The sequence below is a fragment of the Dermacentor albipictus genome, chromosome 4, assembly GCF_038994185.2.
Source record: "Dermacentor albipictus isolate Rhodes 1998 colony chromosome 4, USDA_Dalb.pri_finalv2, whole genome shotgun sequence".
Taxonomy (NCBI): Eukaryota; Metazoa; Arthropoda; class Arachnida; order Ixodida; family Ixodidae; genus Dermacentor; species Dermacentor albipictus.
Window position 1 is genome coordinate 45,386,945 of NC_091824.1, and position 26,910 is coordinate 45,413,854.

General features: G+C 45.3%; 1 protein-coding gene across 7 annotated transcripts in view; it reads right to left on the minus strand.

Moving 5' to 3' along the window:
- The window catches only part of LOC139059068 (E3 ubiquitin-protein ligase TTC3-like), a 181,445-nt gene that overhangs the window by 51,876 nt on the left and 102,659 nt on the right, over window positions 1–26,910 (minus strand). For all 7 annotated transcript variants that reach the window (XM_070536921.1, XM_070536920.1, XM_070536916.1 and 4 more), the window contains 6 exons: window positions 22,581–23,108; window positions 15,724–15,909; window positions 10,155–10,267; window positions 6,365–6,427; window positions 6,185–6,269; window positions 1,534–1,634 (listed from right to left, as the gene is read on the minus strand). In XM_070536921.1, coding sequence (XP_070393022.1) covers window positions 1,534–1,634; window positions 6,185–6,269; window positions 6,365–6,427; window positions 10,155–10,267; window positions 15,724–15,909; window positions 22,581–23,108 — 1,076 coding nt within the window. The remainder of the gene's footprint in view (window positions 1–1,533; window positions 1,635–6,184; window positions 6,270–6,364; window positions 6,428–10,154; window positions 10,268–15,723; window positions 15,910–22,580; window positions 23,109–26,910) is intronic.

A 26,910-nucleotide genomic window follows, 5' to 3' on the forward strand; every position in this document is an offset into this window, starting at 1 on the left:
AGCAAACTAATTTTTCAACTCCTTGTTGCCCATTAAGTTCTGCCACTCTATGTGGCTAATTATTATTTTTTTCTCAGTAGCCACTAGGTCTTTATTCCATGGCTTCTTTATCCTAACGTTTCAGTGACCGGTCATGCATCCGCGTGTATGCATGGTGGTTAGATTTGGTTTTGTCCCGCGGGCCATTTTTATTAGTTGCGCTCATAAAAACTGATGTCTATCTGGTTTCGAGTCTCTCAAAGGATCACTGCTAGATACTCGCTCATTTATTGCTCACAAGGGTGGGATTACGTCAATTCATTGGCGGGCGCTGCTATTATAAACGATGCCACTGTATATGAATGATGCTGCCATGCCTGCATTACTTTTCTTGAGACTCGCAAAAACCAATTGCTCCCTGTTGGTGATGGAATGAAGGATGACTGCAAGTTTCTGACTCATTAAGGCTTTTTTGACAGGAAAGCAACCAGTTTTCTTGCTTGCGCTCACATAGACGGTTCAATTACACTGTGGGCATGTGTGCTGGCTGCTCTGCTGCAAGCAAGTTGAGCGGCAATTCCTCTGACGCAGACTTCTATGGAAGTGCCGAATCGTAATATATATATTTCAGTGCATCTACTTTCTTTATTTTTATTATAATTATTTATGCAAGCCCATCTGTATTCATGAATAAACATTGCATGTTTATTTACCTACAGAAAACAAATTCTTTTTGTCACTTAGTCACTTAAAAAAAAAAAAAGAAAAATGTGGCAACATTTTTTTGTTTTTGCCATTGACTCTTTTGTTGGCCATTGACTCTTAAATGAATCTCTCCAATGCTGACTTGGAAAATTCGGTACAAGTCCTGGGTATGCGCTGCTTTTCAGTGAACCTCTTTGACAACAATTTGTGTCACTTGGTCTGTGCTGCCCTTCAATGCTCTTTAATGAACCTGATGCCAACTTGGGCTCATGGCTGTGTGCAACTAGGTATGCGCCACCAAGTAAGGCCCAACTTGGGTCACTGAGTATGTACCGCTGGGAATTTGCCGCTCTTCAATAAACCATTTTGACACCACCTTGGGTAACTATGTACCACTTAGTATGCGCTGCTCTACAATGGAAAAACCACTAAACATTTTTCCGCTGCTTGGGCAGAATCGAACCCGCATCATACATATCCAGACAAATGCGTCTGAATGTATAAACACTCAAGCGCCATGTGCGGACCATCGCGGCGCCACTGCTGAATGATGCAGCATGATCAAAGGAAACTTGCAAGGTGAAACCGGCTGCAGGCACAACTACTACATAACGCATTTCAGTGGCAGCAATACGGTGGGTCGTTACATTGCTTCAATGCTAACTGCAGTAATGCTAACGTCCATTGCGAGACGAGTTCTGCCAGAATCTTTTTTTTTTCCCTTTCATTCTACGTAAACGTACTGGCCATTACAAGGACTCGAGTGTGTCAGGCTGAAATAACAGTGCCACATGACTACAAGGGCCAATGCTGCATAAAATACCGCAAAACCACAGCCAAGAGACTTACCTTTTCAAACCTTCCACATCTTGCAAAGCTTTCTGAGCTTGCTTCTTAGCTCGTTCAAACCTTTCCAGGCCCCAATTGTGAGCAGTCTCCAATATGCGTATCTGAATAGCAACAGTTATAGATGTACAGGATCTTTGAAGTGAAGTTTTCAATGTTTCCATATCAGCATTGATGCAAGGCACATCACAGCAACTGTATATGGATACGACCTTGCTAAGTTTTTTGTTGTCTCCTTACAATACTTTCACATTGTGTGCACTTTTAGAGTTGCCTGTATTATACCAAGTGTTTCACAAAAGACTAATCTATTATAAGAAATACACATTATGACTTTCTAAGTTTTTTCCATTAATGCACTATTCACAGCTGTAGATTTCAGAGCGGATAATTAACGACAAATCAGATATTTGAATAAACTCATAAATACTAGAGCCCCTCACCAGGTCTAGCCATTTCGAGCTCACAAGTGCAGTGCATACAATGCACGCTAATCTTGTCTTCTGAGTATGACATCGCTACGCACCATGAAAAGGGCTGAAATTTCAAACTGAATGCTGTTTGCTCTTCTCCTCGCAGGCACCATGCTCCAAACCAGAGAGTTTATGTGCGTGCAAAAGTGCGCCTACATACATGCATGTCTGTACTGTGATGTCGCTCATAGTTACATGTGAATGCGAGAATTATTCAAGGCAACATGTTATTTGTAGACTAATTACAGATAATTCAAAGACAAACCAATAGACGAATTAAAATTTAAAGAAATAAAACACACAGACTGAATGTCTGCGTGTTCTTGTTTTACTTCACACCGCACCAAGAGAAATTATTTCCGTTTCGTCTGCTTGTTCTCACGTCATGCAATTGCGCACGCAGGCACCTTAACTATGTCATTTTCCACCATGTTCCAGCATTCGATCATGCTCTGTGATCCACTTGTGTTTGCCTCAGTGTTTGCGTAGCGCTGACCTATAACGCTATTCAATTCAGGTGTTCTCGTGCACAGTGCGCAAAATTGACTCTGCATGGAACGAGACAAACGCAACAGCTTGAGCACAACACCATCAGCAGAAGTGCACTGTGCAGCCAAAAAGAGAGCAAAAGAAAAAAGAACGAAAGAAAGAAAGAAAGAAGAAGGGGCCCGCGACGTGTTACGCAATCCTCGAGCTCTGGTAAGGGAGAACACAGAGAAGGAATTCTCTTGCGGAGGCTAAACGAGGCAAGTGGAGAGAGTGTCTATAGTGGTGGTGAAGCTGTGCCCCTAAAGCCATGGGTTCATAGCACTAAAGTACCTCTATCTCGGTTATCAATGAACCAATTTGAAAAGTTCTTGCGGTAGAACGCTCCCTGGAGGGAACGTACCAACTTCCAGGGTATAACCAAAATTTTATATGTGGCCTGGTGAGGGGCCCCTTAAGTTTATTAAAAAGTAGGTAGAATATACAGTCCACGCATTTACAACGGATCCACATACAACATACCTTTGGGTATAAAAAACAATTTTTCTCACTTAGTTTGGACTGCCTAAATTATTAATGTAACCAAATCTGCTTTTAATGGAACCGGCTATAAAGTAATATTCGCGACGACCAACCAATTTTCGGGCAAATGTTGTCTGCATGGTGTACGCGCGACATACTCTGCTGCATGCAACTATTTTTGGCCGCTTGCGAAATTTGTGAAAATACTCCTTTTCTTAAGGAATGAATACACTAGTGCCAAGCTTCCTGCAATAGCGTGCCGCACAACCACCACAAGCAGAGTTTGTGTCGACTGTGCAAGCGCACCACTGCCGCAAACGGTGCCACTAGGCCTAACCAACTTGGAAGAGAAGCTGTACCGTACAGCACTTTCAAAACAGCCATTGACAATTGCTAAATGCACTGTATTGAGAATGCTTTATTTCTCATTGCATCAATTGGCATAAGAAAAAAAAAGACATGCTGCTATGTTTGGCGTTCGGACTGCAAGGTGCGTAATACCAGCTCTCCTCCACTATGCTGGTTGTTAATCTTGCCGTTAGGCTAGTGTATGTATGCTCAACTATGGGGAAACCGCCATTTGTCAGCACCTAGCGCTGGGAAAATGGCGGACAGGAAGACGCCGTGCCACATGGTTGTAAGATCACCGCGTAAGCCAGTTTATCCATAGTTGATCATTTTAATTTCAATGCTTTATCATTTTTTGTTCACTTGCAAATCAGACTACGGAATGTGTGAAGTTCTGCTATTTTACAACATAATGCGACCATAACTTAGGATATAATGGATCTTTTTCGCTGGATTATAATGGTCCCTCGTAACAAGTGCCGACTGTATTGGGAACCAGCGCTGGAGTTCTGAACAGGAAGCGGACATTGTGCGCATTGTTTTGTCATACAAACAGAAGAAAATGGCCAGTGGCGGTCAGGTGAGAGACGTGCAAAAGCCGTGAAAAAAACTTTAAAGCCATCATTATTCCTGTGTGGCTAAATGCCATAACTAGAAAAGTTATAATATAGCCATTTCATGTTTTTTTGTGAAATCTATAAGCATGAGTGATGGCAACAGTGGATTCAGGCAGGCGAGATTGTGTGCCGTTTCATCTATTATCTTTATATCTTTTTGGACAAAATATCCGTGTGCATTTGATTTCACTGTAAACAAAAATGGGAATGACCGAGAACATATTTCTAGTGCAAGAAGATATAGAGCCGCCTTTTTTTTTTTTTTTAGGAGTGCTAAGAATAATCTTAGTGTCAAACGGTGTAAATGATCACTGGGATTCCAGCGGTGCGAGCCTTTTACCGAGCCTGTTGGGTGACGAAAAAAAAAAAAAAAAAAAAAACTGCAGAAAATGACAGTGCTAATCACACAATCTCACAGCGAACATAAACAGTGAACACTTTGTGTTTACTGTGCAGAAACAGCGCACTGACGCTGACACAGCACAACGCCACAGCCCGATGACACAAACATTAGCTTTTTTTGGTTATGCAGCTTCTGTTTTAGGCAAAATCATGCGAGCTCAAGTAAAGTGACACAGTAAGTTCAATTTAATAAAAGTGATGACCACGGCCGAACGTCTAGCACCTACAAGAGTTCCAATACAAGTCAAGTTCAACTGCAATGCACGGGCGCCTATTGCGCACGGCGAACAGGCTGGGCCATGCTCGCATAGCAGCTGGCGGCACCGCAAGATCAGCACATTTTACTTTTCATGTGAAATTATAGTGAGGTGTTTGTAAAGCAGCAACAACGGTAACAAAACCCTGCGCTGTAGGAGCGCCGGTGCTTCATTTTGAAGCGCTGTCAGCAACAGATTCGAAGTGACTCTGAAAAGCCCCAACGGCGACATCAGCGGTGAGGCTGCTGCGCCACAAAGAGATCTCACAGGCAGGTGCTCCGTGTGACGGGGAGATCTAGCTGTTTGCCAGCACGCAAGACCACCCGGCAGTTTGCGAATTGCAAATGACTTGCAATGACTTGCTGATGCTGCTAACGTGGGTGCACTTTTGTTTCCGACGCTGTGGACGACACCAGCAACAGCTCTAAAGAAATAAATGTCACTCTGCTTACAAAGCAACCGTCTCTGTTTGCATCCAGAATATGCAGAAACTGAACAAGTGATCGCTTTTTCGAGTTCTGGCAGCGTTTATAGCTTCTTCACTTGTGAATTGTATTTTGCTGAAACCCTGAACTGCTGCTGTTAGATATAGTTTTCTCAACATAGAAAACAATTTAATGTACATAACCACTGCTCTTCTCGAGTTATTTTGCATGAAATAACTCTTAAGAGTGAGTATCTTTTTCAAACCATACTGCAATGCTATCGGCTGTAAATGCTTGGAGGTGCTGGTAGCTCCCAGTTTTTTTTTTTTTGCTCCAGACATTGCTAGGCCATATTTCATAACTGAACTCGTCCTCGATGATTGTAGCCTTTTCACCCTTTTCGACATTCACAATGAGAAAAATGAAAAAGAAAGACATCAAACTCATTAATGTTGCCATTTCGTAAAAGGTAAAAACTGCCCCCTGCAGCTCCACATTTGTTTGGGAGACTAAATGTTACGGCACTTTCTTATGGCGGCGCTGCGGGCCACTTTTCACGAGCACCCCCGGGGCAGCGCTAGCCTCCTATAGTACCAAGAAAAAAAATTAACATAAGCTGACGGAACAGATAATCTTGCCCGCAAGTGGCAAGGCCTCACACGGAAGGTGCCAGAGTTCTTTATTCGATAAAGATGCAGCTGAAGTGCCTGACAGTTATTTAATAAGCGTCAGTTGAAAGCAGCGCTGCGTCTGTTGTACTTGTGCCCTTGTGTGTGTCCTGTCCTTAGCGTGTTTTTGCAATTTCACTACAGGCAGAATAGACCTTTTTCCCAATGTGCAAGCGTGCTGCTACTCTGCACAGAACATTTGCATAGGTAAAGGCAGCAACGGTCATCGTTCGAATAAGGACGAAGTGTTAGCTCCAAGTGCCAGGGCTTGTCTTTTGCGCATGGTTTCATCACAAGAGCCACATCTAGGTTTTCCATGTCGTAACACAAGCAAATTGCTGTTTGCAAGAATTATTACACCACCATTAGTTAGGCATACTGCCTTGCTGCAAAGCTAGCTTTACAATGATGAAAAGGATCCACTGACCTGCACCTCGAGGAGCTACAGGAACTTACCTCTGCACGCTTCGCCCTGTCCAGAGCGATGTCGGATGCCTCTCCAAGCAACCTGCACGTGTCTTCCAGGTCTTCATTTTTAGACCTGAAACAGGTATTGACAGGCAGCAGGAGTAAACGAAACGTTTCCGCTCATGTCCAAGGGATATCAGCCTCAAGTGAGGTGCTGCTGCAACTTACTTCAGCTCGCCAAATTCTGTGATAGTCTTGCTCAAAGTTTCTTTCACATCGACGTCGTCATTCCTAAGACGAGAAAACAGACCGACATCATGAGTGAACTGTTAGGACAATGCTGCACCTTAATTAGCCACACACACTCAGATGCACACCATTGCTTCCTTAGAACTGTATAGAGCAAATTCGTGTTGCACAATGCCTGTACTGCACTCCACCAGTAAACACTATTCTTTTTTTTTCTAATCAATCTCTCTCAATTTTTTCTTTTGCAATTGAATTGCCACATTTCTGATTATGATTAATGGAGTTTTATGGTGCAGAGCTTGTGCAATTTTTGAGCACTCAAATGCAGCAATGAACATTCATAAGTGTGATTCCAATTGAGTTGGTTTGTTGGTTGGTTACAATTTTCTATGCTAAAATGTATTGTGAAAGAGGTTGGGGGGTGTCACCAATCAGAACCCCTGCACTGATAACGGCAGCTGAGATTCACATAAAAAGACTGCGAACCAATACACAAACGCCTTAATGATAGAAAATTACTTCATAAGTGCAAAGAAACGGATCCAACACAAGAAGATACGTAGAAATGGCATAAGCAGAGACTGTACATTCGTTTTACAGAAAAGAAATGACACCGTTTTATAAATGTGATCCAATGTACAAGAGTGCATGCGCTCAATGAAAATTCGTAATTTCATAGAACTGAGACATACACGATGCCTCACTGATATCATATGCGACTGTCTAGTAAAGGCAGCTGCATTGTGTTGAACGTGGCTGTGAACCGTTTTGTAATGACTGTGTCAAACTATCATGATGACTGCGCACATTTAATATCCTGATGCAAATCTTTCCATATCCAGAAAAGTTGCAAATTCTTTTACAGAAATGAAGCTACCTGCAGTCGAGCCCACATGTAACGGCTCCACTTAAGACGAACTTTCAATAACACGAACGAGAACAGTGTGACAGCCAAAATATACATAATTTAAATGGCATAAAATCACACATGTAACAGACGTCTTTAATCCCTGCCGATCGGTTACAGAGAATGGACGGCGTAAACCCAGCACCATGATATGAGATAATGATGACCTCCGACCCCTTTGCGGCAGCGGTCAGTTTTCCCAAGACTTCTAGCAGGCGAACTATCTGTTCCGTGGCCTGCTACCCTCTCCCCGCCGTCTCGCACTGCCCACGAGTGTCGGCATGTGGTTTCCATGGTCGCCCTCATGCCCATCCTCGCAACTCTACTCCCCTCTCCTTTCTTGCAACTTCCTCGCCATTTCACTCAACAAGTGCACTACAGCGCCAGCCAGAAGTTTATTTTTCTGAATGCTTCCGCAAAGCAGGCCTCTCCACACTGCTTCCTCACTTCCGTGCTTCGTTCTAGTCGGGCCCGAGTTGTATTCCCGTAGCGGTCTCGAAACAAAAAGCACTGGACAGGTCAATGAAGCGAGCAATTTTGACGGAACTGTCTTAAGGTGCCGAAAACTGCAAGTTGGTGAAGAAGTACAACGTGTCGAAATCAACCATGTCGACAATCCTAAAGAACAAGGAAAAGATCGCGGCTCTGACGCCGACTCGGCGAACAGAAAGCGCCTGTGGACGGCCACTTACGTGGACGTAGAGGATGCATTGCTTAAATGGTTCGTCAAAGCACAAGCTCTCATCATTTCGATAAGTGGACCAATGATGCTGGGCAAAGCCAAAAGCTTTTCCTGATTTTCCCAACTTCTGCCCAGGCAATGACTGGCTACAGCGATCCAAATTGTGGCATGGGATTGTTTTTGAATCGATTGTCGGTGAGACGGCTTCGGTAAGTGACCAAGATGTTGCCACTTGGCTCGTAAAAAACCGAGCCATTATTGTAAACTAGTGGAGCCGAACTTGTATAACACAGACGAAGCGCCATTATTTTATCAAATGTTGCCGGACCAGACACACGCCATGAAAGGTGACTCATGCGCCGACGGTAAGCATAGTAAAGTGAGCGTTACTGTACTTCTGTGCACTAATGTGGATGGCAGCGACTGGCGAATGCCCTTTGTAATAGGAAAATCAATGAAGCCGTGTCGGTTTCGGAGCTATGTACCCGTGTGCTACAGGCACAATACTAAGGCGTGGATGACGCACAATTTATTCACAGAGTGGCTGGGCGAGTGAGTGCAACATGAAGAGGCAAGGAAGAGGCGTGCTGCTCCTGCCTGACAACTGCTCAGCGTACTATGTGCGGACTCTCTAATCTTCCTGCCACCCAATACCATTTCGAAAGTACAACCGCTTCATTTGGGCATAATATGCACATTTAAGGCATCGTATAGGCGCTGCATTATAGGGCGCTTGCTCATCACTGTTGACCGTCTGACAGCCAAGTTGCTGCTTTGAGTTTCACTGTATTCAGTTCTTCAGATAGTGAAGGCGGCCTGGGTGGAGGTGACAGCCGCTTGCGTGTGGAACTGCTCGCGCAAAGCCGACTTCGTCGACACAGTGCCTGATGCCGAGCCTGATGCTCCGAAGATGATCAGTTCGGCGGCTGTGGCAGCGTGTCATCGACTCCGACATAGGGGCCACTACATCGGTTAAGATTACTTTATTTCTGCTGATGAAGATGCTGATATTGCGGAACTGTGCACGGATGAGGGCATCGCTTGTAAAGTGTGGGCGGAGAGCAATGCGGAGGAATCGGATAACGACGAAACTATGGAGCCAGCACCCATAAGTGAACCTGTAGCAATGGGCTACATAGAGAGCCTCGGGCAACTTGCCACTGCCAAGGGCCTTGGCCAAGAGTACACTTCTGCTTTAAATAAACTGGAGACTGCCCTCATAGTAGTATCTGCACTCCAGAAACAGACGAGCATCACGGACTTCTTGGCTAAGAAATACATTTTGCCTTTTGACTATCCACTTTTTTAATCTGCGGTGCACTTGCTACAAACTTCGGAATATAACAAACAGATGTCGCATGACGCTCAGGTTCGTTATAACGAGCTAGACTATGTTAACTTCACTTCCACTGCAGGAGATATCATTCCTATCAGGGCGATTTAGTTCTATTACTTCCACGCATGCTCCTTGCTGTTCAGCCTTTCCCGTTTTTTCTTGTAGAGCAGTATGCTACATTGCAACTGCTTGAAAGAATAAACATTTGGTTATTAGTGATGTCTGTCTCTTCCTGTTCCACTGCCCCTACTGAAATCGGGGGTGGGAATGCCCATTTGGTAGCAATTTTTACAGCAGGTAACAGCTCACTCTGAAGCAGATTGGAGCAGACAAATTCCGATTTTCAAGCAGTCTGTAGCATGCAAATTTTAATTTAGAGCATTAATATGATTAAGTGGGGTAAGGTTCACAAAACCTTGTACTCTGAAGCATTAACTCTCTAAGCGCCACTGACGTACTGGCAAGTTCACCACTTTTTCCAGTCAGATGTGCACAGTAATACAAAGTTGCCGAACTACTGAGGTAGTTCCCCTCATCTATTCTATAATTACAGCAGCATATCTCATGCACCAACGCACCTCGCGACGCTTCGCATTACGTATATGTCAACAATATTTCAGTCTGTAAAATTTTTTTAGATACTTCTTATTGCATGTTTTCCTAATTAGTAAATTTTTTCTCACGTTTTTTTTTAAAAACGTATGAACGTGATTCTATTGAATTAGGTAACACAACTTTTTTAATTGAAGATGTACAACATACCTACTGACCTACCTACTACAAAGTGTCTAGTAATAAGGCAAAGCATCCTTTGCTCTAAAACACAGCAAGTTGAATAGCCAACCTGCTGGCCTTGAGAAGCTTGTTCTCCTCCTTGAGCTTGAGTCGTTCCTGCTGCAACTTCTTAATCTCGACTTCCGCATCCAGTTTGAACTTCTTCGCGCTCTGTTTCGTGGTCTAAAATGAGACAAGCCACAATGACGTCCAGATGAGTTATGCAACTCGTTAAATCATTTAAGCTGTGCACTGGACCAACACTTTTTGAACTTAAATAGCAAAACAATTGCAAACTGCAGGCAATGCTGCCGCAAAAATATGAGCCACCAAATATTCATCAATTGCATGCAGCAAGGAGCCCATAATTCCACCTAATAGATTGCTTGCTTTCTACCATGACTTCTGAGGGCCCCCGCACTTTTTCCTCGCTCTATGCATTGTCAGGTTACAACACATGTGATGGGCTTACTGGCAGGGTTGCCAGATTTGGCTCCTTTGGAGGCTTGTGGCGGGAAAACATTTAAAAGGGTTGGCTGCTTGGCCATATTGTGCCTACTTTTGAAACTAACATTCTCCGACGACAATTCCAATCAAACTTTGCACAAATATTATGCTAGAATAGAATGGCATAATTCTCTGTATTGTGCCTCTTATGGCACACATAACATGCAACAACCATTATCACCATGTTTGGAAGGGACAACTTAACCTCAACCATTTCGAGGGTTAAAGGCATATTAAGGGTCAATTTTGGACTGGTGATTGAAACTCATTACCAATTTGGCACTTGTTATCCCGACACAAATGACTGCTTAAGTAAACATAAGTATTTATCATTTATCACACCACACTCCACTGGGAGCCATCTAGACCACTGGGAAGGTCCAAGAATATGTGCCTTCAGGGGATGATCAGGTCAGCTGCGTGTATTTTGTGCGCCGAAAGCAAGCGCTCATTCAATTTTCGTTGGATGCGAGACAGAGCGCTACACAAGAAAGACTGTTACGCCCTATATGAGCCGGCGCTCCGGCAATTCAAGGGTGACACAACAGTATTAGAAAACGCTGTAACATGCTGCTATATGGGAGGATGGATCCCAATAACCATGCTTCCAAGGAAATGTTCCTTCAGCACAATAGCCTCCGAGGGCGACCTGGCGCAGTACAAACAAGCATGCGAAGTGAGCCACATCTCTCTGGCACACCCTCGAGAACAGGAGCAGCAAACAGGTACACAACTGCCCTTCAGGGATGAAGCCCCCTAGGGAGCGCCAGCCAGCAAAAAGGGCTGACGGGGACAACCTGAATTCAGTTAGCACTGCGCATGTTGCTGTCTGAGAACTCCTTGAGCCTCCGGTCCTGTGGCTGGCTTCAGCGGTTACAAGAGAGGGAATGCGAGTTCCCACCCAAGCAAGCCCCCGAAGGTCACACAGAAAGCAGCAGCACACGTGTACAAAGTTCGAAAGTGATTTCCCTGTGAAGAGGCCCCTAAGCACAACACGTGCTGCACTATGGCACCACAAGAAAATGTATGAATGCAATCCCCCCAATCTCTAGTAACAGTGATTTGTCACGTCCACAATTCCAGTTCTTCTAGTCATTTCTCAACGCATTCCTGTGCGTTAACTCCAATTTTTGGTGACATCTGACCTGCTTGGGAGTCTTTTTATCCACTGGGAAAACAAGTTTTTCCAGTAGTTTTTTAATAGTTGCAAATCGACATCTTCATATGCATTTATTTTATCAATGATCAAAGCAAGCCGCATCTTATATCTGTCAAGTAATATGATGTTTTAACCTTGCAGGTTGCCGAGCAATGAACAGTAAAAGGAATCATTCCATGGAATTAGCCAGAAGGTGTCCCTTTTTAGTGGATTTTTTTGTTGCACATCCCAGCTAAGGAGAGAAAGCACAGTGCCACAAGACATGTTATGTTATGAACGAATTGAGAAGCAGTAATAGGAGGAGTAGTTTCATGCTTGGCACCAGCAATGTTTCACGCGCAAGCACAGATGCCCCCCTGTCTGTGAAATCAGCAAAATAACGTTTGTCACCGCAATGGAAGCGAGTGCCAGAGTAGAAAGGTGCCTGGAGGTGGAGGAGAAAATCTCGGCGTTCTTGTCCTTTTCGTTCGCACTTTGATGCCACGGTGCTTGTTGTGCATGTTTGTGGCATCTCTCCTCTGAATATGTAGCAATATACGTTTTCCCTGTGGCACACCAGGTGTTGCACCGTCGAGATTATTGTAGCGTCTGCAACTGGGGCCCCCTTTCCGTTTGTTCTTTGATGCTGCGATGCTCGCTGTGCACGTTCAGCGTGTCCATATGCTTGCGTGTAACCCGTGTTCGTGAACTAAAATGGCACTGCAATTTTTTCATTAAGAGTTTGTCCATGACGGCAGCTTGCAGACACCTCTTGGCTGCGTATGAAGCACTAGCAGTGAAATAGCTCGAGTTACTTCCAAGCAGAAGTTTATGTATGCAAGCACAGACCTCCAGATCTAAGAAATAGGGAAGTAAAGGTTGTTCACCCCTTTGCAGTCATGAGCTTTTACCCACTACGGGGTCATTTCAATAATGAATGATTTCTCGCGTTTTGGAAGTCCAGAAGAAATACAACTACCACAAAATTCCGAGCAAGCGCCATCTCCTAACTTCACTGCTAATTTCAAGTTTCCATGCACCGTTCCAGGAAAGCATCCCCCCGCTCTGCGCCCTTCTCAGGCACTGCACCAAGGCAACACTGACCTGCCCCATCCAGTTCACGAAAAGAAGTTTCCTTGGCTTTTCTTTCTTTCATTCTTTTCTTAAGGCGCATTCCCGTTAGCGATACGGCAACTCGCCACACGCTGTTTGCAGTTTGCGGACTGCCAGCCAACAGCAGTCTTGATGGCAAAAGGAGAGATCTGCCCGTCACACAGTACTGAGGATCTCTCTGCGGCACAATGATGTAGGCACTCGGCGACAGAGGAGTGGTTACGGCTACGCTCTGGTGCCCCGGCAGCCTCACTGCTGCTTATCACTCGCCACCGATATCGTTGCTAGGCCTTTTCAGGCTCACTTCAAATCTGCAGCAAATGGCGCTTCCGAACGAACCACCGATGCCGCCAAGCAGCAGTGTTTTGTTACTGTTGTTGCCACTTTAACTTCCGATTGCAATAACTTCACACGAAGAAGAAAACATGCCGATATTTGCAGCAGCGCCAGCAGCGATGTGAGCGTAGCAAAGCCGCAGTTCATTGTCTGCTGTCAGAGCCATGCACTGCAGCCTAGCTTGACTTGTACCAGAAGTCTCATTAGTGCTCAACATTTTACAGTGAACTTCAAGCGAAATGCTGCAAACTTTTTTTTTTTTTTCGACCGATTCAGAGGAGTCTTCAATGGCTTTGAGAGTGATGAACAGCGCTAACAAATGTTTGGCTTAATAAAGTTCATGTTAAATAAAATTTTAAATCTATGCCTACTGCATTTTTTTCTCTTGCGAGAAAATTTTGTTGTCGCCACATTTACTTTTGGTGCCATTTCGGGATAGACCCCCCTTACTCCCCCCCCCCCCCCACTGCCGGTAATTTCGACTTGCTTGAGGGGGCGCTTGCTCAAAATTCTACGGAAGTGAACATGTGCATACCGTATTTACATGATTGTAAATCGACTCGAATGTAAGTCGACCCCCCCCCCTATCGCGTGTGAAAATTTATTAGTAGCTGGCATGGTCACTGGACTATTCCTCCTCACTAGTGCTGCCATCGTCACTGCTGCTACGGTTTCACAGCACATCACCGTCCAGCGATATTCCGCATTCGCATACATACATAAGTCCACACCAGGCACCCAACCACACAGAGCCGTTAGGGAGGCTCTTTTGACATGTGTGGTTGGCGTAAGTTCGCGGTCTTCTGCCGCCAGCCACTTGTACTCACGGCGGAGCAGGTCCTTAAAAGGCAAAGATCCTTAAAAGGCAAGGTCCTTAAACGGCAAAGGCTTTTCTCATGACCATGTCGTACATCACTGGCAGGGTCTGATCACGCATTTCGGCGATGTACGCCGCAAGCTTGCCCTTCAGCTCCGGAAAGCATCCAGACTTCGGCCCGCGGAAACCTCTTTGCTTGCCGTCACAGGTGAAAATTTTGCTTCGCTGCCGTTGCCACTCTCGCACCCCCCATTAAAAAACATCAAACTTGCGGCCCCCTGCGCAGTTATTTGTTTCTTCAGCGTAAAGGATGGCAGCTTTCTTCAATGCCGTTGTGAACGAGCGCCGAATGTTTAGTGGGCTCGGAGCACTCATGACTGGGGCAGCATGGAAGTAGCACGTCCCCGGCAGTCAAATCGAATGCACGAAACAAAAGAGGTACAGGGAAAGGCAAACACATGTGCCGCGAGCGGTGTCTGCTCTTCTATAAACTATCGATACTCCTTGCAAGTGCCGTTGTTCTGAGGGTGCCGCCGCAAATGGAACAGCGGCACTTCCATGAAATATCGACACCCCCACTTGAGTGCTGTGCGCTGTAAAACTAAAAAATGAAAAACCCTTCCGAAAAGTGAATAAACGTGCAGGACAGTGGAAAGCTACGGGTGGGGCCGTACAGCAAACATAACATTGGAACTACATTGTAGCTCCCCTGATATCCAGCTAGTCTCGCTTTTTTTTTCTTTTTTTGCAGTGCCATGTTTTGCTTTCGATTGTAAGTCGACCCCTCCCCCCCGCGCTTCAGATTTTCAAATTAAAAAAAAAAAGAGGTCGACTTACAATCGTGTAAATAGGGCAAGTAGGCAATTTACTTCAGGTAATTTTTTTTATTACCATACTCTTGTAAAGTGTGGTCTCCAGTCAACATCACATAGCAAGCAACCACTACACAAAATTTTTTTTTCCTCTACAACCGTTATTGTGAATTTCTCCCTCAGTACTACCATTCAAGGACGATTGCTAGTAGCCTGAAGGCTGAACATATGTCTTCTTGACACCAACATCATCTTCAGGTTCACTAAACTCCCACGAGTTCCTTCCATAAAATGGATGTGGAGAAAACTTAAAACATTTGCCTTGTGCCACAAAACGTGTTACCAATACCTTCAAACGTGCTGTTAGAGAAAGGGCTGCACACACATGCTGACGCTTCAAAGGGCAATTGTCAACAGCTTAAAATGTTCCCAAAAGGTGCCACAGCAAGAGGAAAAAACCAGCGCACAGAAGTGCTTATCAAACCAGCATTTATATGTACAAAGACCAATAGTGTAAAGTAAGACGAAAAAAAAAAAAAAGAATATCAGGACCTCCTTTCCTGGAACACCATCACTAAAATCGTGGGCAACCTAAAGCGAACAGATCACTTGTTCTTACTTTTATAATATTCCCATAATTTCATGTTAGTTCAGCATAATAAGCATTTGACACGAGGGGACCGATATCACGGAGAACTGAGCTGTCGGGAAGTCATTAATACCATGAAATGATGTTAATGTTGCAATAAGAACATGCAACATTCGGCACTTGTTATTTTTGTGCTTATGAGACAAGGGTATGAGTTAACTTTCTCAGTCAAGCAAATGCTTTTGTAACAATAAGGCACTGTTTGCGTTCCAAGGACCATTTGAAAGAAGGGGGACCAAAAAGCCTGAAATGAGGTTTTAAACTCACCTGCAGTTCGTTCTTCAAGTCTTCCATCTTCTCCTTGTTCTGGTTGGATTCCACATTGTGTTTCCTGGCCATCTGGGCGCTGTAGTCCAAGGCACTCTCCAGCTTCTCCTTGAGCCTAGAGTTCTCGCACGAGAGCTCTTCACACCTTTCGAGCAAGGCATCTCGTTCCTCCAAATACTTTATGGGCTGCAATACGAAAACGCTTGCTGAGCACAATGAACAGCACCAAAGGGGCGCAGCTGAAGTGATTACATAGTGAAATGCAGACAAATAGATAGCTTCATATTCATCACTGAGAGTCTTTACTTCTTATTCATTATCGGTGCTGCACATGTCGTGTGATGTCAGTCGTAGGACAGACAGATTTGTGGAGCCGTGGCAACATGAGTGTCGCTTCCAGTGCCTGTGATGAAAACAAAAGTTGCAGTTTCATTTGAAAGGCGAAGCACCAGCTGCAATAGCAAATAGCTGTACAAAGTAAGGATAGTACTATTACTGGCCATATGAACTTGTAAACATTCGCTTACTAACTAAATTAACATGCACACTGTCACGCATGCACAGATAATGTGGGGAGCACACGTGCCCACTTCCTCCTGCACACTCGCGTCGTCCCGTTTGCACATTGCAGACGTGTCAAGAGCTGGTGTAGACACAAGAAAGAGGCACTATGCGCCCTCCCGTTCTTCACTATTGTGACGATTATGTGGCACGAGATAATGCAATAACACACCCGTTCTCAGTGGCCGCACCTAGCTACCGCTCCCTGCTACAGTCAGCACCATGCATTAAAAAAATTGTGACCATGTTAAATGTTTGTGAAATATCATCCCGAGCGCTGGAGGAGGTATTCACGCTGCCACAGAGTTTAACGTACCAAAGCAGCAGTGGGGCTAAATGCAGGACGGTACAGTAGAGGACCCTGCATTTATTTTGACCAACTGGGTTGTTGAATGTGCACCTAAATCCAAGTACACAAGTACATTGTAATGAGGCAGTCGCTATGCACTTGAACAGAGCCTATGATTCTGCCCTCAGCAACAGCACGCCAGAGACCCTGAGCCTCCCTGATGGGATCATCTGATGTGTAGCATGCAAGAATTCTGCATACATGTTAAGGTTGAAGCTGGGCCAGTCTTGCAACTAATTATTGTTTGTAAAAGGATAGCTAACAAGGAGGCTCCCACACGAGGGAAGCATGCAAAGAAAAAGGAAAAAATTTTCTACAGCACCTGCATAGAGGGCTTATATACGTACATTGCTTTATATTGTCATGGGTTATGGGTCACGGGCGTGACAGGATCGTTACCCACCACATCCACCAAAATGTCGCGGGAACAAAACTATTTACACGGTGTATTTACAGGGCGTATATAAACAGCAGCCGAGAATCCCGAGAGGCTGTTGCCATTTCGTCGTCTTCACCATCCACGACCTTGTCCGCTTTTTCCACCGTAACAATATGCATGCCAACTGCAATGGCATTCAAACAAAAAGCAAGACACGAATAAATAAATAAAAAAATAAAGACAGCAAAAGAACGAAGTCAGGGTTGTCCAGTGGAGAAATCAATTTCTTCCTGTGCAAGAAAAATTGGCGGCATGCATACATCTGCATTGCCGAAACTAAGTGCACAAAACGCACAAGCCCGGAGACAGAGCTGAACACCACAGAACACTTTAGCGTAATTTTTAGTAATGTATGGCTAACAAGCATCCATTCTTGTGGAAAACCTACCTCTTCAGCCTGCACCCCCTCAGTAGCTTCAATAATGTACCGTCTCGTGGTTCATCTTTTTTTTTACTCACAAGAGAGCATTCATTATGCAAACATCCCCTTGCAGCCACAATCTTGACAATGAATATTGATACAGTCGAACTTCTTCATCACAGAAGTTTCATTGAGCATGAATAATAAAAGCTACCTTGAGTTTAACACGACACATCAGCACAATGACGACAAGAAAACACCCTGTAGGTGGCACCGAGCTGGATGCACCATCTGCTGTGCACAAAGAAGAGAACACTTGAAACAGCCTCGAACATTTGCCTGCAATCGGTTTTGCAGCAAAGCATGGAGGCTGCGATTGAGAGAATGCTCAACACCACCTGGTGTACAAGCACGATATATCCCAGACATGACAGCGAGCGAGCGAGACAAATTTGAAATTTGAAAAAAAAAATAAAAATTACCTTGACCATGCACCTTTTGTGGAATACATGCGGGTGGGAGGAAATGCCCAAAGCCATTTTGTAGCAATATTCGGAGCAGATAACATTTTCATATTTGAGCAAATTGGAGCAGACCAATTCAGATTTTACCTTGGTGAGTGGGGTGTTAGAAAACCTTGCATTGCTGCATTAAGGGGCCCCTCACCAGGTTCGCCTATTTTAACAAACAAGCGTAGCGTACACATGACTCGCCGACTATCTGTCTGCAAAGTATTATGACGCTGTACGCAGTGAGAAGAGCTTTCAAAGATAACATGGCGCTCCTTCGCTCTCGAGGCAGCATGCTCCCAGCCAGAGAGTCACAGTCATATGCACACATTCTTCTTCGTAGTGCATGTGTCGTCACACCCCACGACTAATCGCCCAATGTGGAAGGCAGTACACCACAAGAAAGGAGGTGGGGCTTAAGACGTGGCACGTCCCTTGGATCCAGTATGGGAGATGATAGGGAAGCAACACCGTTTGGGCATGCTACTAGAGGCAGAGGGCGACACTCCGCTCCTAGCGCCATGATAACAGGACAGCTAATGCTTTATATCTCCTCCAATAATGAACTTACTTGAAAATTTATTTCAGTACAACACTTCTTAAACTGTGCTTCACAGCTTCCAGTGAACAACCTAAGTTTGCAATGGGGCTTGGTGAGGGATGATGAGCAGCCTGAAAGCATTTTTTCACGCTATTTTCACATTGTGCTGGTAAAGTGGCTGGAGTGTTTTCCAACAGAGGTTGTAAAGCTGGGGTTGGTGAACACCACAGTGGCTTTCTTCAAAGACATTTCTCGGTATACGACAGCACTATCACAAAGAAAGATTCCGCATGTGACTGTCTTCACTTTGCCGCTCACTAGGGACACTAGGAGCATCTAGACATCTGGAATTCACATAGACCGATAGGTTGTAAGCCTTCTGAATAAGCTAAAGGGATCAACATTCCTTCTCTTCCGAGTCACCTTGCCGCATGTGCTTCCGTCACCACTCACTCTCTTATTTTGAACTTCCTGATAGCGATTATCGCCTTGCACAATGGATTCATGATCGTCGTGATTGTGGGGCTGGGCACCGTGATCAAGAGCAACCGTCATGGCACCAAGGCGAGTCTAAACAAAAAAATGGGAGAAAACAGAAGGCCCTGCCAGAAGTGCGCGGACGCTCGTGCGCATTTCTGCAGAAACGGCGCCAGCAAAACCTTGCGACTCTACTCCACCTAGGGGGAGACGCGGATAAGCACTAGATGGGTCCCTGCTGGCCCTCGCGCGCTGTGTGGGTGGCAAGATAATGAATGTTGCTACACTCAATTTTATTCAGGAGGCTCAATTGGGTGTGGCTGTTCACACCCACTGGTGGCCAGATTACGAAAGCTACTTTTACACGCGCTCCTAGAAAAACCACACAACGCTCTGCATCATGCTGGAGATTTTTCACTAACACTTGCCAAAGCCAAAGCTGCCAATTTGATGCAGTGTGGCACAATATTGGTCATTTTTCCGCTTTTGGTGCAAACTGGCGCGGCAATTTGCTCGAGTATCAAGATGGCACAATTGGCACAGGGTTCCCATCCCTGCATGATTTATCTTTAGATGCAGTACACAAGCAGCAGCAAATTTGGAACAGCCCCAACTGACGAGCCCCCAAAAATGTATTCTTTAGATTACAGTGACTTTTTGATCTCACGTGCTTCGGGGAATTGTCTGCATAAACTTGTTCGAAACAAGTACAGCTCTTCGATGTGGCGTGTTTGACTGCCACATCAGGCAGTTGGAGGCTATTGCTTGTCCGTGTCTGCCCTCTCATCACTATTTTTTCCTCTCTGCACATCAATTTCTTTTTTATGTATGCATGTTTTGCAGTATTAAGCTGTTCTATCCTGCAACAACTTTAAAACATCTTTGCAAACAGTATCTATTTTTCGTAAAACTTGAAGCAACATTCATCACATAGTAGAACTAGCCCAATTCCTAACCTAGCAGGTATGTGCAGAGAGAATAAGTAAACACTTGCGCAGGCAACACGCCACTGAAGTGGGTACAACACTTGTTGGCTGATGCATCTATGCTGAACTGGGACGATCCTAATGGTGGTGTAATGTCACAGCATTTTGGAGAGCTAGATGCCACACAGAAGAAGTAGGGAGACTAGTTCCCTCTCACGGGCTAATTATTGCAATGTGACGTGACACATGTGCTAAGTGCCTCAAAGTGTGAGCTGGCACGAGAGCATAAATGGTAGTGTCGTTCCGTCAAGTTATGCATGCACCTGTGGCCTAATTGGTAAAGTATCGAGCTCCAGCAGGCCTGTGTTAAAAACTTTCCGCTGGACACGTTAACTTTTTAAATATTAAGAGCAACAGAAGCTCACTGGCCGAACTTACTGAGAAACCCAGGGGATCAATCCTAAAGAAATTCTGCAATAGAAGTGTTGCAGGACCTTTTTAAGGCAGTTTTTCTATACATAAAGATGTCAGCACTGCTGTCTAGAGCACTTGAATTCAGCACTGCAGAGCGAGGTAGGCGCATTATCAAAATAGGCACAATATAGGCTACTGCGTGTGTGTTCATGAAGATGCATTTAGCCTGTTTAAAATTCTGTGAGTCTTTGCTTCTGATAATGTCAGTGAAATGCATGTATTGTACTGGACCTTCTATTAGATACGAAATATGTGCACCATCATAACGGACATGACAGAGTCCCACTCTGTGTGACCAGCTCATGATGGTCAGTAATTTTCGCATTGGTTTGGATCTTCTGGAATCTGTGTTCCCTTATTATGCACAAATGTCAGTTGTGAATTTTTTAGCAAGAAAAACGCCTGAGTTGTACAATGGTGCCTGGTTTCCTAAAGTTGGCTTCACCTCATTTTTTTATTCAAATGTCAGCTTACGCGGACTACATTTGTGTTACGCGGTAAACCTTACAAATGTTGCAAAGGCAGTTTCAGTTTCCACCTGATTGGCACTGCGGGGGCAATTCTTGGCCCAATTTTATTGAAAAAAGGAAAAAAAAAATGTCAGGGGATAAAGGCACACGTTAGAATCAGGTCAATACTGCAATCGGACATTGTGAGCTACAGTTATTGCTTAAAAATCTTTTTTGGGCTGGCTGAAAAACGACGTTTTCGACAGGTGATGACGTGTGTACATTCACTGTCCCCTAAGCTCTGCTGAGACACTGCCACTAAAGGGGTTGCTATTAGGGCCACCATAGGCGTCAGGCAAGTGTGTGCCAACTAGCCAAGTTCTGGCGAAGGCCAATTTTAGGACTGAAATAGTGAAAGGCTGGGCTCATAGAAATGCATGGGCACTGGCTGGGGCCTTCAGTCAGGATAGAATTAACCGAAAAACCAAATTAAACATGGTTGATTACACTACCTGAAGGACCCACACCTTTAAGGAGTGGCTGACTGACCCTACAACAGCGAAAGAGGCCATGCCAACATACTTTACCGCAGCCCTTGGGCTGTCTGTACAAGATGCAGACCAACGCCAATCAAGAGCAGACGTCAATGTACCCTAACCCCAGTTCCTCAACACCTCGAACCACCACCCCAACACACAGTAGCCCTGGACAGGGAGCTGAAATACTATACACATTTTGCAAAGACATCACTTGCTTTGGAGCGTGACACTGAAATGTTCCGGGCAGAACAGTTGATGTGTCTGCACTGTATAAAAACTGCAATATTGGTACTTCGATATCTCTACAGGGTGCCAAATTAAACATGAAACCGAAAACCAAATCTGAACTCAAATTTTGGCAAGAACTTAACCGAAACATAATTAATAGCTGTTCCCTGCTTGGAACAAACAGCTCAAGCACTTAGGGTGATGCAGAGTGAAGAAATGCGTCAGACTAAACGAACCAGCTTTTCGTTCCAGCCATGCCATGCCAGCTTCAGCCTCTTATTCCAAAAATGAATTACAAAAAGGAACGCAATCAAAAGGAAAAATGCACATGCAAGTGTTCATGAAAAATATCGTGATCCGAAATGGATGGTATGGAATGAGGAACGTCATTTCAAAGAGAAATGACATGAGGTAAAGGTGATAAGTTAAATGTTTGTTTTTCCAAAAATGTTGAAAAGATAAATGATTTCAGAGCTTATGTGACATTCGTTACTGTCATTTGAGGAGAAGACAGGTGTGCGACACAGTATGCACATATTTTATGAAGTACTACTCAAAGCCCGGCAAGAGAACGGTGAGTTTCAAGGGGCAGGAGAATATTTCGTTTCATTTTTGTAACATTAGAACTTTGGCTGTAATTTCGACTGATATTGACCCACAAGATAATTCGGGTTCAGTTCCGAAGCAGAACGAAATCCACGAAGCTTGAACCTAAAGCAAATTCATTTTTTTTTTTACAATTCAATACTCTGCATCTCTGGATACAGCGTAAATCTGGAAGACAAACAAACGAGACATTAAGGGAGCCGACAACGCCATCATCCGATTCCTCTGGCATTAATGTAACTTGGCACTGCTTGTTTTTAAACATGTACGCGCTGGCTTATAAAATAATGTGAGCCCTCCCAGGACACAAATCGAGCAAACCCGCAGCCAGCGCTGCATGGCACATAACTTTCTACTTTTTTTCTATCTCGTGGGGAGAAAAGCACAATGTCACGCACCTGCTCGACTTGGACGCCAAAGTCCTGCACCGCCACCCTGTTGGACAGCTTGCAGTGCTCCAGTCCGCTGTTTATTGTGGCCAACGTCGTCGACGACAGCGGACCACGAAAGGAATTTACAGCCAGAACAAGAGACTCGCCTAGCTGCTTTGGCGGCAGTGCAACCAGAAGTTTTTGGACCACCACCTCGCGACCCGAGTCCGTACGTGTTGCCGTCGCCGCCGCCTTCTTTCCGATGGAAGGATTCTGCTGCTGCATGTCGCCACTCTGAGAAGCTGCAGCGAGGGTTTCAAGAGGTGGCTCGAAGGCCTTGGCATTGGGATTGAGATGGCACGTCGAAATGGCTTGCATAAGCACTGCACTAGGGTTGGGTGTCGTATCGCCACCAGCAGTGTCTGCTGGGGTAGCAGCAGGTGCTTCCTCAGGTTGGCCCATTGTTTCCATGTACTGCGACACGTCGCATTCGTTGGACTCTCCCTCATCGCTTTCTTCGTCCTCGTCACTCTCCTCCTCGCACTCATCTTCTTCCTGAAAAATACTGGTCATGTTACCATATTGCACACCACATGCTTCACATCTGCCATGATGAAAATAAACCGCGCAACTTTTACGCAGAGCGCAGGCAAAGTACACAAACAAGCACTGAACTTGGAACTAAAGTTTTATTGAAAACTTGAACGAAATACACAGCAGAACCTTGTTCATACGTTTTAGAGAAATAAAAAGGCAAAAAGAAAGCTCACTAACCAGTAAAAACGTACGATTCTAAATAACTCACAAGGTTTACAAACGCAACTGCAGTTGACATCTACGTAATGAAGCGTTGGGTGAATCGCTGCGGCCGGAGGCATGAGACGCCGACACGTGTCGAGCCGGCGGGACTCTGGCAGCCCTAGACGTCTTTTGTTGACCTTATAACGCAGCGTTTTAAGATGGCTATGGGAAACCAAAGTGAAATTGAGTTGATGGGCAACACCGGATGCTGCCAAAGCAAAAATATGGTGCCCACTTTGCGCTGCCCGCAGCAGGGAACAGCAGCACGTTTAGGTTATCGCCTACTAAAAGCGTGCAGTACACTCCCACAGCACAGCAACCCGTGTGCTGTAAAACATATGGGTGAAAGTGCTTGTATGGCGACAATAGTTGCGAATGTGGCGAGCAATGACCTGGGAGATTTTCTGGTACCCAAACAAGAAGCTGAATGCGTGCCAGCATTTTCCCATGACACGGGCAGGCGAGGACATACTGCGGTGAAGTTTCTGTGGCATGCAGCTCCTATTCGGGATGATGTGCGCGCTGCGTCACTTCTTTACAAGGAATTAAGCGGCTAGAAAATGCATCATACAATTGCAGTTGGGCACGGTACTGAACATTCGTACCAAAAGATTGTGTTTTCCAGAAACGTATGAAATGGTAAAAAAAAAATCTCCCTTGGGTCATTTTCTGTTCTCGATTGCAAACATTGGCACTGGAAAATCGTATGTAACGGGATCGTATCAGCAAGGTTCTACTGCATATGAAAAAATTATCAGTGCAAGATTAATGAATTAAATTAAATGGTGGGGTTTTATATGCCAAAACCACGATTTGATTACGAGGCATGCCATAGTGGGGGACTCTGGAAATTCGGAGCACCTTGAGATCTTTAATGTGCACCTAAATACTAAGTACATGGGTGTTGTCGCAGTTCGCCCTCATCGAGACGTGGCTGCCGTGGCTGGGATTCGATCCCGCATCCTCGTGCACAACAGCCCACCACCATAGTTCATAAAAAAGAAAATAATCCTTTCACACATGCCACATTCCGCATGCACAGACAATTAACATGTTTGCCACTTGTCAAGATACTGCACTTCTCTTAATGCAATTGATGGATGCCTGATGCATCTGTATTGTGTATTTTGCATGTGGCAAGCTTTTACAGTGTGCTTAAAGGTTGCGCTGTTCATTTCCATCACGTATGTGTATCAACTGAAATCGAGGGTTTGACAGAAGCCCGTCTGGTCGGGATGAACGTGACATAAGCAGCGCGTGTATGACGGGGGGAGGATTCCCTCATTTCCATTGAGCGTGTGACGTGTTTTTTGTATCTCCAGTGATTCCAGATACAGCAGCAATTTAGGTTTCTTTCTTGGCCAATAATTCTCGAGCGATCCCAGTCGATCTTGTGGCCTGTTGCATCCGTGTGCTCGGCAAGAGCATTCGAAACTGTACGTTTGTTTTCAACATCTTTCTGATGCTGCCTCAGCCTCTGTTTGAAGTTGCTCGATTCACCGATGTATGCGTAGTCGCAATCTGCGCGGGTATCTTATAGACCACGCCGGGAAACAATTCTCTCGGAAGCCTGTCCTTGCCACCGACGAGCGTTTGCCTCAGCTTAGACACGGGCACGTGCGCCACCTCAACGTCATAACTGCGTAGAATGCGAGACAAGGTTTTGCTTATCCCTGGAATGTAAGGTATGGCAGCACGCTTTCTTGGTCGGGGAAAATGCCGGACGGGCTGAATTGGACAGAAGGCGTTCCACAGCACTCAGAAAGGATGTGGGATAGCCGCTTGCCGAGAGATCACCTCACACGTGGTCCAAGTCGGTGGAACGACTTTCTGCTGTGGTGCAAATGCGGTTCGTACGGTTGAGCAGTGAGGCAGCAACCGACCTTTTGTGAGCGTCTGGATGAACGGATTGAAAGTTCAGGTAGCGGTCAGTGTGTGTGTCCTTACGGGACACGCTGAACGAGAGCCGTCCATCGCATCTGGTGACAAGTAAATCTAAAAAAGGGAGCCTGCTGTCGACCTCTGTCTCAAGTGTGAATTGGATGGCCTTTTCCTGACTGTTTAGGTGTGCAGTGAACGAATCCAAAGCACTGCGCCGAATCAGACAGAAACAGTCGTCCACATGGCAGAGCAAAACTTTTGGCCTAGGTCTGAAGGACGCGAGAGCACGCCTTTCCAAACATTCCATCGTAAGATTGGCAGCAGTAACAGAGACAGATGCACCCATTGCCGTACTGTGGACTTGCCTGTAGAAGACCTTGTCGAAACAGAAGTATGTGTTTCCAAGGCAAAAACAGAGGAGCCTCTTGAGGTCGGGAACGTCAATGGGCAACCTGTCTGGCAAGGTCCTGTCAGATTCCAAAGAAGTGCATGCTTCCACAGCCAAGTCAGTCGGAATTGAGGTAAACAGCGACACCACGTCGAATGAAACCATCACCTCGTCGTCATGAGACATGTCACGAACTTTTTCAATAAAGTCACAGGAGTTGCTCACGTGCGTGAAGCTCTTCCCTATGAGTGGAGCCAGAAGCTGGTGCAGGTATGCGGACAATTTGTAGAGAGGGGAGCGAGTGTAGTCGACGATTGGACGTAGGGTGACGTCAAGCTTGTGAACCTTTGGCAGGCCATAAAGTGCAGGTGCAGCACCGTTATGACAGAGAAGCTTGAAATACAAAGACTTGTGCTTGGGAGCTACGAAGCGGAACACGTCAGCCAGGAGAGTCTGGAAGTCCCTCTGAAACCTCAAGGTCAGGTCCCGAGTGAGCCGGACGTAAGTGTCCTGGTCATTAAGCAGAGCCAACATCTTGTTTTTATAGACAGTTGTGTCAATTAGCACTGTTGCATTCCCCTTGTAGGTGCTGCTTAAGTCACGTTCTGAAGTATACGTAAGCTTCCATGAACTTTCAGTCATCCCATGGTGAACAAGGCTTCCGTAGCGAAGCCGAAAGAAACGTCTTTTAGATTTATTCATCTTTTAGCACTTCTGTTGGTCGGTGTCCTTCGTTTTATTTCTTCAATGCTTCATCTCGACCAGACGGACTGCCGTTGAACCCTCGATTTCATTTACCTTTGCCGGGCGTATGGCCAATCTGTAATCACCGGAATTCGCCGTTATGTTTCCCTCACAACCTGCATTGCTGCGTTTCATGGACACCTGGAGTTCAACCTTGCCTGCAAAGCACGGGGCCTCATCCCACGCTCATTGCACCTTAACAGGCCAGTACCTTCTAAGTTTGGCTACAGCATTGTTGCAAAGATTGAGAGGATGTTGCTTCAAGCAAGGATACAGGACTGTCATGACAGTATTAAGAAACTTGAAAACGAGGCGTTTTTTGCACGTCGCCACCTGGAGGACCACTGTCCAGATCATATTGCAAGCATCCAACTACACGCCAACTTTGAAGCCAACATGTGTGCCCGTCATGCGGGGTTGGTGCACAGTGTCAAGCTTGACAGACTTTCGGAATCTACCAGACCATACCGGCCGTACAACCGACGAACTACGGTATACAACCTTTCTTGGCACAGCGTCGACCCAGCTGAGGCCTTGGTCCCG